Raw genomic sequence first — 16,608 nt, forward strand, 5'->3', positions numbered from 1 at the left:
GCTGTAGATATCATTAACTTTATTTCCAGGCAGCCTCTCAAACATGAATGAGGTGTAACAGATATGAGATGGTTTAAAAAAAAAAAAACAGTGATGAGATGCTTGTATCATTTAACAGACAAAACGAGTTCGGAAAATTGGTCCGATATTTGACTTCTGTCAGACGAGCACTGATAAAAACTTGCCTCACTGTCCTGTGTGATCTGCACCTCTTCACCTTGTGGCACCTGGGCGATGTGCAGCTGTCCCTGTGGAATCTGAGACACAAGAGGAAAGGCACACAAGTTTTTATTTAAAATGCATGATATTGTGACAAAGTGTGGCTCCAAAGCCAGTAAACACTGGCTTTTAACTAACTCAATGACTTCGGGATGCAAGTTCAAATAAATGAGAATAATCAGAAGGTGTGACTTGTCAAACACACTTGGCTCAATTAAGGTCAAATTTTAAGATCCAACAATAAAAAAAGAGAGTGGAAAATGGCCATGGGAGAGTTCCAAAGCTTATGTTGTAAAACTAATACTGCATTTGTAAACAAGATCGTCATACAATCGAATCTGGTGGTGGTAGTATGACGGTCTGGGGTTGATTTGATGCTTTATTACCATGACTTGATGTAGGTAACCATGAACTTTGCTCTCTACTAGAAAATACAGAGGAAGAATCTAAAGCCATCAGTTTATAACCTCATGCTTAAATATTAATTATATTCCATAATGGCACAAAATGCAGCATTGGCCTAAAATAGCAGCATCTGCTTCATTTCAACATACAACTGTTTTACCAGACAGCCATTTCATTTAATCTACAGATCATTTCTAAAGCATGATCTTGCTCAGTCATTTGAAGTTTTAGATGTCTTTGATTGCTTCTTTACTTTTTACAGGAGGAAAACAAATTGCAGAATTATGCGTTGTGAGAATCAGATGATTTCAGGACACTGGGAATTTAGTTTATTTACTTTTTCTTTAACAGCCCACCCATATGTCGCAGTGGGCCTCAATGTGACCTTTGGCCATGGCATGCGTTAATGGCCAATCCATCACTCAGCATCCGTTAGTCTTTTATTAATTTATAGGTTGGTCAATATTTCCCCAGTGTCACTGTAGTGGGTGGTATGAACTATCCCAGTCATGCTCTGTGGGACTCCTAAATGAAACTGAAACCCAGGATGTGGGGGACAAAAAAGAGGATGGAAAGCCAAATTTTAGAAACTAATATGTAGAGATAAAAAAGGAGGTCTTATAATTAAGAAAATGCATTCCGAAGGATTTACAGAAAGTGAAAAATGGAACATTTGATACGCACCACCTGAACCTGTCCATCTTCACCAATACGATGGAACTGGACCTGCTGATTGGCCAGTGTGTAATGCAGGGTCTGCTGGGTGGCGGTCTCTATTTGAGCAGCTTCATCTGAGATACCTTCCTCTGCACAAAATAATAAATAGATGAATCAGTGTGGAACGTCAGAGCACACAGGGCGAAAAAGTTCAGTAACCCAGGACAATTATATAGAATCAAATATGAGGTATCTGTAGCCGGAAGGCGTCATAAAATTACAAAATTCCGAAGCTCTCTGGTTGCTGACAATTCAAGATTTAAACATATTTATGGTCTAGCAACAACATTCTCAGGTTAGTGATGCTCTGATAAATAGGTTGGTTTTCACTTGATCAGCAAGTCAGACACTGAATATTTTTTTCATACCCCTTCTATGAATCAAAACTAAGAACTTTTAAACTTTTCAGTCTATAAACATCAACCTCCTGCACAATCCTTACATTCGAGTTTAACAAAAAAATCTAACAAAGGTCAAGGACACATTCCTTGGATCATAAATAACAATATTTCTGTTATTCTATCATTTTCTGCTAGATTAAAAATGATTACCCCTATCAAAGGACTTCAACATTGGCCAAATAAAGCCTGCAAGTCATCATAAAATATATATATATATTTAGGCAACAAAAGCCTATTTAAAGAAAAAAAATTATGATCATTGCTTCTAAGTGAAGCCAGACTACCTCTCTGTAATATAGTCATTTGTTTTATTTTCCACACACGTCACTACATAATACAGACATTTTGAAAATCAACACTCCCTCTTATCGTTCATTATTACAGATGTGTGGTGAATTATAAAAAAAAATATTTCTCAGTACTTTAGCTGATGAGGGATGGGACCCCAGATGGCTGATAAAAAAGCTAAAGAGCTTGTTTCACACAAATGAAAATCCTCTTTTTCAGTTCATTAGGATGGAATTTGAGTCGAAACTGAATGATTGTTTGGTCCCTGTGTGTGTGCTACATGTTGATGGATGCTCCAACTGAACTAGCATTTGTGTTAAACACACTAGGGTGTGCATCGCTTGAAAAGGCAGGGCCTGACAATCCGCCCCTACGGTAGTATGGGCTCACAGGATATTAGGCTTTCCTCTGCAGGCCTGCTTTTCTCTGGTCAGAGGTGAGGGGTGATAACTCAAAGAAAGTGGGAAGTACAAAATGCTTTGTGTATGGACTCTAAACAGCTGCAGTGCTACACATTGGTTCCAGTTGCATAAATGCGTTTATATAGGAGATAAAATAAGATGTATTTGAATGCACAACCTGTGACGGTGTTGATTGCGTTCAGATTGTGCTGACAGCAGGAGATTAATGGCTTTCAAAATATAATAAACATATTTTGCACCAGTGGAACTAGCAAAACAAGCTGAGCTTTTTTTCATACAAACAGAAGCTGGATTTAATTTTTTGCAAGTGTGTACATCTGCACACTTGTCCTTTTCAAAACGTCACACTTTCCTTAAACTCAAATTTCAAGAGCTGTCAAACTTTTTGTCACAATATGCATAAAACCAAAAAATATAAAATATATATTTTATATATATTTTTTACAGGCACCTGAGATCTATATTTTACCTGCCACCGTACTGCGTGGAGTGCGTTTGGAAAAGCTCTTCACTGCCAGGCTCTGGCCCCGCTGCTTGCGTCTCCAGGCGGTACGACACTTTGAATCGATGCTTTGCTTGATCCGGTACCAGTCTGATTCAGAGATGCCAAATTTGTGGAACAAGTGGCCTGAGAAGACATGGAGATTTTTTAATAATAAAGCATGAGGTTTGTACCTTTGAATGCCTGCACCAAGTTTACATATACTCACCACAGGGCATAAATCTCATTTCAGATTTTGGAATTGAAATTTATTATATTTTATTAGAACTATTATTTTTCCAACATGAAAAAATTATAAAACAAACAACTTCACATAGTTTTGAAATGTAAAATTATTGTGGAACTTTACTAATCCACATGGCTCAAATTTATTTATATATCCTGAATACAATTTTGTGGAAAGTCCCTGTCCAAGTTCTATGTTAACTGAACCCTTTTGTAGCCATAAACATGTTTCTAGAATAACCCTAGGAGAATATTTCACTCTTTTTTTTTTTTGGTAAAATTTGTGGAGTTTATTTAAATTTGTTGGCTGTTTTTTTATGCTTATGATGAGCAAATGTAAACCACTAACACCATGTGTATGCTGAGGCTGTAGCGGCACACTAATATCACAACACAATACGATACGCAATATTCTGCTCACGATACGATATATATAACAATATTCAGTGAACAATATGATTCGATACGATTCAATACATTTTTAAGATTTTCTGAAAGATTTTGGAGGGACAGAGTGATTTTGGTGACATTCTGTGACTGTTCCATAAACCTGGATTAAATTAATTGAACTGATGTAATACTGGTGTAATAAATGTTGTTTTTGTGATATATTTGCTTTCATTAAATGCTAATTGAGAGGCTTTGTGTATTTGGTTATGCAGAAAAAGAACCTTTTTTTGTCTTATTTACTTATATTAGATAATGTAATTTATCTTTTTTCAATATTTAATTAATTGTAATTGGTTGTTTCATTACATGTCATTTTTAATGTACATGTGCTACTGGGTAAAAATGTCATGTGTGATAGCTGTCATTTAATTCATGTGAATTTGATATATAACTCATAGTAGGATTTAACGTATTGATGCTCGCAGATGAACAATTGATGCATTCTGAGGAAAAAAATATCAATAAATAATGTAGACTCGATAAAATGACGCAGCCCTAGTGTATACATAGATATAAAAAAAACAGCCAGCAGATAACTTTTAAATTAAATGTCTTGTTAAAATAAATGCCTAAATAATCTTAAAATCTGCATTTTTGAATAATGAAGAATGCAAAAAAATAAATGTGACTCAACATCAATTTTTAACCATCACAAGATCTACAGGTTAAACATAATTTAGTTTAAGCATATAATCAACACATTAGCATTTAAAAAGTGAATGTAACCGCTGTCTGAGACCAGTTTCCGTCTCCACACCTTTTGGCAAGTTAACACAAGCCTAACTGTGACTTTTCCATCTCCCTGCATGGAGATATGTACAGGTGCATTCACTAGATGACTGGAGCCACATTATAAACTGTTAAGAGGGCGAGGGCCAACTGACAGCTCATTTCTATTTGGGTTAGCAACACAGTTACAACCTTTACTACCCGAGGATAGAAAATGAGACAGTGGGGTTATCTGATGGTACTGGTATGACACTATACAGCAGTCCTTCTGCACCTGATGGGTCCTGCACAGGCAAGTCAGGCAGGTGCTCTTTCATTCTTATTTTATCTTTTTTTTCCTCCCCTTCAAGGCATAATGAGTCAACCAAGAGTGAACTAGCCCTGCTCTTGCCTTTACATACTTCTGTGTCAGACCGAATCCGCATGTAACTGCACATATGAAATGCAAAGGTGCAAAGGGAACATAGGGACGAAAGAAGAAAAACGTCTTTGTGAATAACGCAAATGGAAAACAAACTCTGGAGGAAATAAAGCAACGATTGTGAGATTTTTTTTTTAAGCCATTTTTTAAAATTACACATTTAAATGTTTCACATGGGTACTCACAAGAAACACAAATGTGTGAAAAAGAAACGTTTAGAGCTATAAAGAGAAGTTCAATGCATGTCCCCAAGTTAACCTCTGCACAGCTGGTCAAGTGGCCTGAAGTGGGTGTGAAAGACAGATCTTTATCTATTGCAAATGGTGAGTAAAGAGGTGTATGGAGGTCTGGGAGGAGGGAGCATGGAACAATGTCCAACTGAAGTGAGATGCACTTTAGATACACAACGTGAAAAATAAGCACTGAACATGTTAATGTTTTTCTCAGTAAATATATCTCTAATGAGGCTATAAACATGAAACATGCATCAGCTGTAAACAAGAACCCAACAATTCCAGACATCCAAAGAAATAAAAACAGATTAAATTACGGGTAATGAAGTAGAATGACAGAGAATAAGCACTGAACACATCCAAAATGTATTTAATACTCGGTAGAAAAGCCCTATTTGGTAGCAAAACCTCAAGACGTCTCTCTTATGGAGAAACTAATGGAATACTCAGCTGGTAATGACCCATTCTTCCTCACAAACTGTTAAATGTTTAAAGGCCTCTGGGCCTCTTCTATGCTCTCTAATCTTCAGTTCTTTTAATAGATTTTCAGTTGTGTTCACGTATGGTAGTTAACTCAATTATTCTAGCAGATATTCAACTAACATCTTCAGATTTTTAGCAGACTGTCTTGGCGCATTTTCCTATTCATCCTTCTTTCAATTATACCTCTAAACATGGTATGTGGAATGACAAAGAGATCAATTTTGTAGAACTGGGGCAGTCAGTTAGCAATGCTGAATGCCATTATTCTGTCTATATACCAGAGTATATTCCCCCAGTATTTTGTTGCTTTGTTCAAATGTTGTGCAGCAAACATTGAATAAGCTTCAACATGGTTTTTCTTCATAAGTGGGGTCCTATGCAATGAATGTTTAACTGAATCTATTGTGGTTCAGTGCATTACCAGATTTCATGAAAGAAAAACTCCTCATGCTCATTCCAGGTCGTTCTAAAGCTTCTAAAGCTTCTAATGACAAGTTTTGTCATTAATGTTTCGACACCTCTGTCAGAAACCATCCCAGAAGCACCGGGCCATGGCTGCATTGAGGTGAAATGATGTTCTTCCCACTTCATGATTATTGCTCCAACATTTCTCACTGGAATTTTCAGAAGTGTAGAAATACATCTGAAACCATCAGTATGCTCTTCAACAATAAATATTAAGGTTTTGAGAGGGCTCATCGATGCTTCTTGTGTGATCCCTTGGTAATAAGAAGTCTTTTAAAACAGGGCATTAGTAAGGACTCAACTGGCTGTAGTAACTTCATATGTCAGACAGCAGGATTGTTTTCTAAAAACTTCTCATGCCTTCACACCTACTTTTCTTAATGCTTTCAATACTTACTTAGTGTCATTCTACTTAAATTCACGCAACTTAATTTATTGACCTATTTGTTTGGATTTCTTTGGATGTGTGAATTACTTGGTTTGGTACCAACATATGGTTTGAGTATTATGTTAATAGTCTCATTAAAAATGTATCTACAGAGTCTCATTAAAAATATATCTTCATACTTACTTTCTGGCTTTATGCCTCATTATGTCATGAAGGAATATTTCATTGAAGTATTTAAAAGAGGCATAAACTGTTAGAACATGTTGCAGCTGATGACACTGCTATTACGACAGCATTGTGAGGCTTATAAATACAAAAGTCTATTTCTGAAAGAGTCACTTAAAAATAAATCTGTCAACTACTGAAGGCCCAACTCTTCTCAAAGACCTACTGAATTGAGAGCGACTCCATTAACATCTTTCAACCAGACATGTGCATGTCATTTAGAGTTTGGTATGTACTAAAATGTGGTGCACATTAATGCGTGTATGGTATGATGAATGCATGTTGTTGTAAGCCACCATGGGAATACAGACTGTGGTCTGTTTCAAAGATCCATTCAACTCTACCCTGAAACGGAACAGGGACAAAATGTGGGAAGGTCTCAAAGAGTTAATTTATTCCTACAAGGAGCCATGATTTCAAACTAGATTTTACAACCTTTACTTCTACTTTACAGAAATAATGTAGTAATCATAAAACAGAAGGTAGACTGGGCCGTTTTAGATGGTTATATTTTCTGTTTAACAATCACAGATACAAATCAGAATCACCTGCAAATTCAGTGGCCTTTTATATGAAAATTGCCAAAAGGTTTCCGCTACTCAGATTTAATTAAGTGTTTTGGACTACTTTTCACAATATACTCTGAAAAGACGGTGAAGAATTAGATGATGCAATGACATGTCAGTAGTAAAACTAAAAATCCTCCTAAGTTACACTGTATGTAACAGGAAAAGCTATTTGGCCTCCATGTAGGAACACTGCATCAACTGTCAAAAATGATGCTCTCTTTATCATGCAGCAGTGCCATTTCACAACTAGTGGTACAACTAGTTGGATTGCATAAAGGTTATAAAAGGAGGAGGACTCCCTTCTTATTATTCACCTTAACCTCACCTCAGCATCTAGATGGTTGAAATCTGGACACACTTGGGTGAGACCAAACTACAATTGTCTCTAAAGAACATAAAAACTGCTTTGGTACAGACTGCTGTTTTGGAAACCTATGACCACAATCTTAGATGTTCAGATGTTCTGTTTAACCACCACGAATTGCTAAGATTGTGCAGCTCAGATGCACCTTCAAGACATTTTCCATGAGGACCTTTTAGGATACCTGACACTTCTGGGATCTCATATATGCAAATTAAGGTATTGTGAACTACTTCTCAGAGCTTGCTCTACCTTCTGCTTGAGGTAAAGTGAAGTTAAGTGATGTAGTCCCCTGTCAATCATAAACCAGCAATGTTTCATGACTTACATCGGATGCCATAGATCATGAGAGGGTCTAGTTGCTTCTTTCCATGTTTTCCTTGCCCGGAGAGATTTGACATTGCCTGGACCTCCCGGTGGAATAGGTAGTCCAGCAGTGTCAGAGCCATTTTCTCTGCCGTGCGGCAGTTTGTGCTGATATAAAGCATGTCAGACGGAGAAATTGGACAGCGAACCCGCATCTCTGAGTTGCTTTCATCTCCCAACCAAGTACCTTCTGGATAATCTTCTAAAAAAGTAAGAGAAGAGAAATAAAAAAGAATCAAGTGAAAAGGAAAGGCACTTCTTGAAGCACAAGCCTCAATGTTCTGCTGCAGTAAATCCGTGCGAGATGTGAAAACCTTAGGAAAACCTGTCTAAATCCCTATATAAATAAATATAAAAGCTTAATTTATATGTTCCACTATAGGCTTTAATTCTCAGGTTGACAAATATTACAAAAGGTACACCGAGTCAACATAAGATTGTGTAATACAACAGCACCCCCATGTGGTTGTATAAAATAACTGATTCAATTCTGGATCTGTGAGTTATGTGGTGTTATAGTTCTGTACTGCTTACCACTTGTACACTATATATCAAAAATGGTACCATGTTAGCAATGCTGACTGCCACAATTCCATCTATATACCAAAGAGCATAAATAGAATAAATTAAATAGTTTGATTTTGAAACAATTTCCCTTTCTTGAAAATTACCCAAAAATCATTAATAAACTAAAAATAATGAGGGTTTTATTAAGTTTGATAATGTAAAATGAAGCTGCAATCTCTAAGCCGAAGCCAAGCCACTTAAGGTTACTCATCAACACGCTAAGACAAAAACATGAATATGAAAACCAGTTAAAATAGTCATGTTATCCCTTTCAAAACAAAACACTGAAAAAAGATCTACAGGTTGTTTTTGGAAAATTCAATCATTGACATCAACGCTGTAGTAGTTTTTGCTTATGGGTTTCACTAAAAGGAAATAAATGATGTAAAGATGCAGGCCAACATAAATCACCAAAACCTGGAAGGAACAACAAAAATACCAAGAAGATCATTATCATTATTTAGCAGAAAAATGAAAACCAAAATTTTTATGTTTTATTTTATTGGTTGTGATATTTTAAGCCTCTATACTTTTTAAGTCTGTCTTAATCCTAGAAACTTACCTAGGGGCAGAGGTTGCAAATCAGCTATTGCTACAAATCTGTTTAATGTTTTTGCCCCGGTTAAATAAACAAATTTAACTAAAAGTTGAGGTCATTTAAAAGAGCTTTTTTTCAGCGCAGTAATATTTTAGAGCTAAATGTTGTGATTCTTTGTTTGAAGACAAAAAGAAAGAAAAAAAATCCCAGAAGTTTGTAATCATACATCTAATTTAAAATTTTTACTGAAAACGGTAATCATTTGTTTTCTTTGTGTTGCTGACTATCCTAATCAAGGCTTATTAAACTTTCTGTGCCTAAGCAGAAATTAATTCCGCCTTCAACATAATCAATCCATTCATTCAAATCCATTTACAGTCTTAAAAGCAGCAGAAATAAAAACATTAAATATAAAGGGTAAAGGTAGATTGACATTTCTCCATTAACAGACTAGGTCTTACCTTCTGCATTGAGTGTGATAAGTGTGACATTTTGACCATTTTGTGCACCGCCTGACTGACCACTGTTAGAAACAGAGTCACTGGCCTCTGAGCCACTCTCTTGTTCCTCCTGACTCTCTTCAGCACCCGGCACTTTAACCAGAATGGTATTCTGTCGTCTCCTGGCCACTGTGCTGCAAAACCAAAATAAGATATTTGACACGCTGATACATCCCAGTTGTAACAGGCTAAATATACTGGGCAAGAGGATGACTGTTGCTTTAATTTAGGGCTTGTAAAAACTAGGGATGCACCAATTGCAGTTTTCTAGCTGATCACTGATTACCAATCCTTAAAAAGCCGATTACCGATTCCGATTTTGGCCGACACCATTTTTTTTGTCTGAAATGTTGCTAAATATAGCAAGAAAGTCTATGAGTTGGCAACAGCGGGGTGATTATTGTTAACTGCAAACTTGCAGACATGACCTGGTGGGCCGGGCTGTCAGTCAAGCCTCTCTCACAGCAAAGCAATAAAGGGTAGTGGTTACTTTTTAGACCTTACTCAGGTAGATAAGATTGGGGAGCAAGATCGGCATCACATGTAAGTATTAGCAAGTCACCAATCTCCCAAGACTAAGGAAATCGGCGCCAATTAATAGGGGCACCCCTAGTAAAAAACATTTTTGAAGTGATTTTAATGGTAGAAACAACCAAATTTAACACTTAACACTAAATTCATTGTGAACTCCCTCTAATCCACAGTCAAGACTATACATATTGTCTCAAGTATATACAATCTCACTAATATTTGTAGTGGGGTTGTAGCCAGTCTTAGACTTCGGGCATATCCATGGATGGATATTAATCTCCCTTCTTTGCGGAATTGGTAGAGTTTATTATAACACATTGGTTTTCTGGGACAGTCTTGGCTTTAAGCAAAGCCAGGGAATTTCAACTAGACTTTAAGGGTCTTTCCAGACATATAAAGTTCATTCCTCCAGTTTTTATGTTTGTTTGGAATAATTGTTCTGTAGAAAAACCCAATTGTGTTGCTGTTGATTTGAGGTAACATAGTTGGTTAAATGCTCGTGGGCTTGAAAGCTTTAACTTAACCTTTACAAACATGGTTCTCATCACTGACGCCAAATAGCTCAGTACTTGTCTCATCTGATCATAAACCTTTTCTCCCTTAGACACCTGAATAGTGGATCTGAGCAGCTGGTTATTTCAGCCAAGCCCAAAGGTGTCAAATTTGACGCAGGGGGCAGGCCATGTTGAGTCACTGAATGTGGACAGCACCTCCCAGTTTACAGTCAATGTCAAATTCAATAAAACAGCAAATTTTAAAAACAACAAATGTTGACTAAGATGTTGTACAATTTCATCAAAGAGAAATAAAACAGCATGTAGAATAAAACTGTAATGAAAATTCTAAATTAATTTTTAGTCCCCGGAAAGAGACAGAGTGAACTATTTTTTATCATCACAGGGATGATTAGCTTCATTAATTCTAATCCAGTTCTTTCCACAGAAGTTAACAGTTTGAGAAAGTTTCCATACTGGTACCAGTACAACACATATTGAACAAAGAGGAGGGGAGTAAAAAAAGAATACTAATTAATTAATTAATTATTTATAGATAGATAGATAGATAGATAGATAGATAGATAGATAGATAGATAGATAGATAGATAGATAGATAGATAGATAGATAGACAGACAGACAGACAGACAGACAGACAGACAGACAGACAGACAGACAGACAGACAGATAGATAGATAGATATTTCTTAAATGTTTTGTTTCTTTTAGCAGCAATAAGTGTGTATATGACTCAAATTGTCACTTAATATGAATCAGAATGATAATTTCTACAATAATATTTTTGTCAGCTGCAGAACTACCAAACATACGAAACAAAGGCTGATTATGAGCTGAGGGTATTAATTTAGCTAGCTCTCTGGTCTCCTGAAGCTCTTTGTTTCCTTTTTACAAAGCTCTGTGAGTTACTGCATGAAGTTCACTCCTGACCTATCAATGTAACAATCTAACACAACTGTTCTTAGAACAGGTTTAAACTCATTAAGCGTTATGTATTTTATCTATACTGACATTAAAATCACCCAAAAGGACAGTGCTGAAAACTCAATTGACAGCAAAGATCTGTATCATTAAAACTTTTAAGATAGACAAACACATTTATTGATACATTTCAGCTGACATCTGACAATAAATATAAATATAGATAAATATAAACGCAAGCTGCTTACTTGCTGAGGAGATTTTCAAGAGGAGTGTCTTCCTGGTTTAATCCCTTTGTGTGTTCTCTGCTAACAATTACATTTGTTTGGGGGACAACGCTGAAAAAGAAGATTGAAACAGACATGTATAAAGCAAATTACAAGATTAAAGCACAAAAATGAAAAAAAAAAAACACTTGGGCGTTTACCATCGAACTTTGTTCCAAGTTTGAGTGGCACCCTGAGGAGAACCAGCAACCATAGGAACTTGTACGGGGCTCTTAGCACAGGGAGCCATGCTGTCAAGTTTGCGGGCAAGAACTTTGCACGTTGCGTCTAAGGACTGTAGCTTTGACTCAATTCCTTCCAGGCGTTGGCTAATCGACTCAGTGAATGAAACCAGAAGATTCTGGGTATAGAAACCGTGAAGAAATTCATACATTTAATCAATCCAACAGGAAAATAAAATAAAAAAGTCTAGATGTTATAAAAAACCATGACTGATGATTTATTAGTACCTTAATAAAAGATAGCTCTTGATTACTGTTGTTGCTGTTGTCCTGACTGCTGCTTAGTTTCCTCATTTTCTTCTGTGGCCTCTCTTCAGTGTCTTCATTACTGTCCAGCAAATCTGCAATAGATCAAATACAGAGAAATTGCCAAAACATTTCAGCTAGTGCCAAAAACCTAGTTTCATCACATTGAAAAGAGAGAAGAAAGCGCTGAGTAAGTCACCGATCAATAATTGCAGAAGAGATGTGTCTCTACATAGTATCCTTACCACTACGGCCATCCTGGTTAAACTCCTCCACTGTTATTTGTACTATTTCATCCAGCACTTGTCCAGACATTGTTCAAGTGCTGAAATAAGACAATGAGAAAATATTTATCGTCAGTATGTTGTTGCAGTTTGTAACTTCAAGACAAACGTGTTTTTTCGTCTAGGCTTTAACTGTACCTCCGTTTCACAGACCTTCAGCCATTTTCAACCCCATCTTAAGTCAGCCATATTCTGACCTCACACTGACAACCATCCTCTGCAATCTGATCAACCTGAACATCTCTAAAAGCACTACCTTACAAAAGCATTCAAATCTTTTAATATTTTGATATTTTATGACTTTATAATCAGAAACTTCAATGTATTTTGGGGGGATTTGTGTAATGGATAAAGTGGAGCATAACTGTGAAGGAACAAAATTGACACTTGAAAGGTTTTAATGAATAAAGATCTGAAAAGTGTGGCAAGCATTGGGATTCAGTTCTTTACTTTAATACTCCCAAATACAGTCTAATTACCTCCAAGTAAATAGATTTAGTAAATAAGGTGCTTATTTAGTAAATAGATTGTTAGTAAATAGATTTTATGTGAGTTTATTCTATAAATAATAATAATAATGAAGCTATTCTCTAAAGTCTACAGGTTTGTTTTAGAACATCAGTGAACAGCTAGCATCATGTAAAGAAACAATCGCACACCACACTTTTCATAATTTCATTTATAAACTTTAACAAACTATGAGTTATTTCCCTCCCACATCATAATCATGCTCTACTTTGTGCTGATCTATCGAAGAAATTCTATAAAAATGCACTAAAGTTTTTGGCTGTGTCAAGCCAACATGAGGGGCATGGTATGAGGGGCAATGAAATTGTAATTAACTTTTTTGAAAGCACTTAAAACATATTGACAATGTTTGAGGCAGCGTGTGGAGTAATTGTGGAGTGGACACCACATGTGTGACAATTGTTGGTCTGTAATAGAGGGCTGTTATTTCAAAAATGACAAACGTTTTTTTAAGGCATTGATAAGGGTTGTGAAACCCAATTCCTGAGTATTCCTCTACAGAAAGCAGTTACTATAACTAACAAACTATATATATTAAACAAATTACTTTCAGAACTTGACAAAATGACAGTGGTCATGATGTTGAGGTTGATGAGTGGTTTGATACCTATGAATGGAATGCAGCAGTAAAAATTATGAATATAGAAGTTTGCCAAAATATTGTGTCCCTGATAAATTATGTTTCTGGATCTATATCTAACTTGCAGTTAGCTATATCAGTGAGTTCTGAAAACTACAGAAAAGGCCCATGCTGCAGCTTATTTGTTTAAAAAAAAAAAATATATATATATATATATATATATATAACAGATGGGAGAAATGTTTATTGAACTAAATAATAAAACTTATACCACAGAATATAAACATTGGTCATAAAAAGTCCAAGCATATTATTTTATAAATATATAAAACTTTAAAGAAACCCAATGCAAAAAAAAAAAATCACCACTTACATTATTTATGCATGAAAAAAAACTTATGTCTTAATTGTGGAATAATAAAAGTTAAGTATATTTTAAAGGTATGATTTTTCTTGCTATCATGTTCAAATAACAAAAAATAAACACATATGAGCACATTGAAATTAGTAACCGTGCTGGACTTTGCATATTATTGGGTTGTTATTTTTGTCAACTGTCCGGACTGGACCTGCCATGCATTGTATAACCAACAAATTCAGCTCTTTCTATCAGTAAATAGAATCAAGTCTTTTGACAACGCCTTATTTTAAAATTTGTCTTTTAAAATAGAGCTCCAGAATTCAGATTTGGGGCTAACAGAGTGCGCGGGTACTCTTCAACCAACAGGAGTATGGGCGGAAAATAAACATGTACTACTCGTGTATTGTTAATGTTGTAACGATGGTAAATTTGCCAATGTTTCAATATATGCATACCCTATCAAAGCCAAAACTAGACCCGCAGCTAGCGGCTAATGTTAGCAGGAGCGCCACAATTGTGAGCCGCCTTGCTAACAGCAAAGCTAAGGAGTGAAACCAAACGCTATTTAGGCTAGCTTAGTAGTTAGGATGCTATGGGGCCTAGAGGCCGCTGGACTGTAACGCAAGAATCACAGAAAGTTAAAAACAGCAAACAAATGTCATTTTAACTCTGCATCCTCGACCCTAGCTCTCACACAGCGACATGCACCGTGTAAGATTGGGTTATATTACCGTGTGAATGACGAATTCTCGTGTTGTTTGTAGAGATTCCGATAACGGCGTCGTTCCTCGCGAGAGATGGAGCCTGTGCCTCTACCTGGCAGCTCCTTCACTCTGCTCAGCAGTCTGCAGGGGCCGCACTATACATTCAGAGCCGCTTGATCCAGAGGAAGGTTAGCGACCATCTAATTGTAGCTGTAAAGACTATTTAATGCTGTTTACAATGTTGATTAATTAATAATGTCAATTAATAATCAGCTGCATGCCTTTATTTTACTTATGTTGCCACATAAGATGTTTGCTTAAAGTGTACTTTATGCTTTTCAAAAATCGATCTATAATTCCAAGTGGTTGCGTTTACAGTTTGTTTTTTTTTCACCCTACTGGACATTCTCTCCCTAACATTTCTGCAGAGGGTTGTAAAAGTTGTACTATTTAGCAATATATAACCTAAATTTTCTTAAAAGGGCTAAATAAGAAAATAAAGCCTTAGATAATTTACTATGTGGTGGCAGTCGTTCTAAACGAGAATATATATTTAGTGTATCTTTCAATATTCTGTTTATAGTACACTGTAACGAAATCTTGCTATTTGCCTTTAAGAACCAGCAGGGGGTCATTAAGTTCTGATCGGGGGTCATTCTCTGCCTCTTCAACATGGCATTGTGTGCTATGGGCATAATATAACAGCTCTCGGATAAAATAGAACTAAATGAAATTGAGAATGGAGCTTTTTAACCACCACTATCTTCATAATTAAATTTGTTACCTACAACGCAATTAGTCAGCACGCGATGACTTAGTTTAGTGAGAATGAAAATGTTTTTTACCAGTTAGAAATTGAAGTAGAAATGAACAAAATGGCAATGCGTGAGTATGAAATGGACGAATTTGCAAATGCACAAATTGATCATGTGCTGCTAGAACAAGCACTGCCTGGGGAAAATGAAATTACGGCTGACGATAAACGTCGGTGTGTTTGACCCAGAAACCAGAACTTGCCATTTGCGATATTGCTGAATTAGCGATATCAATTGTATTTACAAGTCTCGGCTTGTTGCATTTACGCCGATAATGTCAGGAAATAAAATAAAAATAATAATGGACGCGTCATCTATCGAAGTGAATAGTTGTTGTTAAATTGTCCGTTCCGGGCCAGTGGCTGGCTCGAGTGTTTTTTGTTTTGTACAATTTCTTTTTTCTGTGTTAGGTTTTGTATATTACGTTTGTCAACCTTCACAGACGAAAATCGGATTCGTTTTGAGACAGAGAGACGTTAAAGTGACGAGGTGGTGAAAGGTAAGGCCTAGTAGGTCCTACATTCACCATAAACAACTTTTTAAACTATATTAACATTCAGTTTTATTTATAATGCCCATTATATATCAATTGAAATCTCAAAGGGCACATTCACTCACTAGTGTGTTTTTAGTTCTGAACTTGCAGAGGCGAAATCAGAGACGGAAACAAGACGATCCAGGAGGATTCCTGAAGGATGACAAGATGGGAGGGTGACGACAACAAGTCGGGTGGACGATGACAACGGAATGGGAGGGCGATGACAACAGGACGGGTGCAGGTTTCAAGTCAAACCCTTTAACGTCTCAAAATGAAACCACAACTTTTCAAAAACTCACACATGTAAATATCACTTAAATAACAGCAAAATACCTGCAGCATTTCTCGCGGAACATTGCAAAGAAGGTTCCAAGTCAAAATGGAGAACTGGATAAAGAAGAGTCACCGAGGAACACTTCCAGGGTTTTCTCCAAAACACCTGCTGAGCCTGGTGGTAGCATTGCTGGGGTCACCCATCAGAGCCTGCTGTGTGTTTGTCAAGTTACCAAAAGTCAGAGGTGCACCAACAGGCACCTTAATTCAGAAATAACAGTGTGTGAAGCTGAGGAACCACAGCCAATTAGAACGCCAGACCAGGTGTAGCTT

General features: G+C 36.5%; 1 protein-coding gene across 2 annotated transcripts in view; it reads right to left on the reverse strand.

The window, feature by feature from the left end:
* Positions 1–14,833, reverse strand: part of banp (BTG3 associated nuclear protein) — a 39,484-nt gene extending 24,651 nt beyond the window's left edge. The window contains exons 1-10 of one of the 2 annotated variants that reach the window (XM_028029427.1): positions 14,677–14,833; positions 12,438–12,517; positions 12,175–12,287; positions 11,866–12,065; positions 11,687–11,776; positions 9,436–9,608; positions 7,832–8,071; positions 2,922–3,080; positions 1,309–1,430; positions 186–257 (exon numbers count right to left, since the gene is read on the reverse strand). In XM_028029427.1, the coding sequence (XP_027885228.1) occupies positions 186–257; positions 1,309–1,430; positions 2,922–3,080; positions 7,832–8,071; positions 9,436–9,608; positions 11,687–11,776; positions 11,866–12,065; positions 12,175–12,287; positions 12,438–12,507 (1,239 nt within the window). In that variant the 5' untranslated portion in view covers positions 12,508–12,517; positions 14,677–14,833. Of the gene's footprint in view, positions 1–185; positions 258–1,308; positions 1,431–2,921; positions 3,081–7,831; positions 8,072–9,435; positions 9,609–11,686; positions 11,777–11,865; positions 12,066–12,174; positions 12,288–12,437; positions 12,518–12,614; positions 12,935–14,676 lie in introns of those variants that run through there. The other variant, XM_028029434.1, reaches the window with a different exon arrangement.
* Between the last annotated feature and the right edge of the window lie 1,775 nt (positions 14,834–16,608).

The sequence above is a fragment of the Xiphophorus couchianus genome, chromosome 2 (assembly GCF_001444195.1).
Source record: "Xiphophorus couchianus chromosome 2, X_couchianus-1.0, whole genome shotgun sequence".
NCBI lineage: Eukaryota > Metazoa > Chordata > Actinopteri > Cyprinodontiformes > Poeciliidae > Xiphophorus > Xiphophorus couchianus.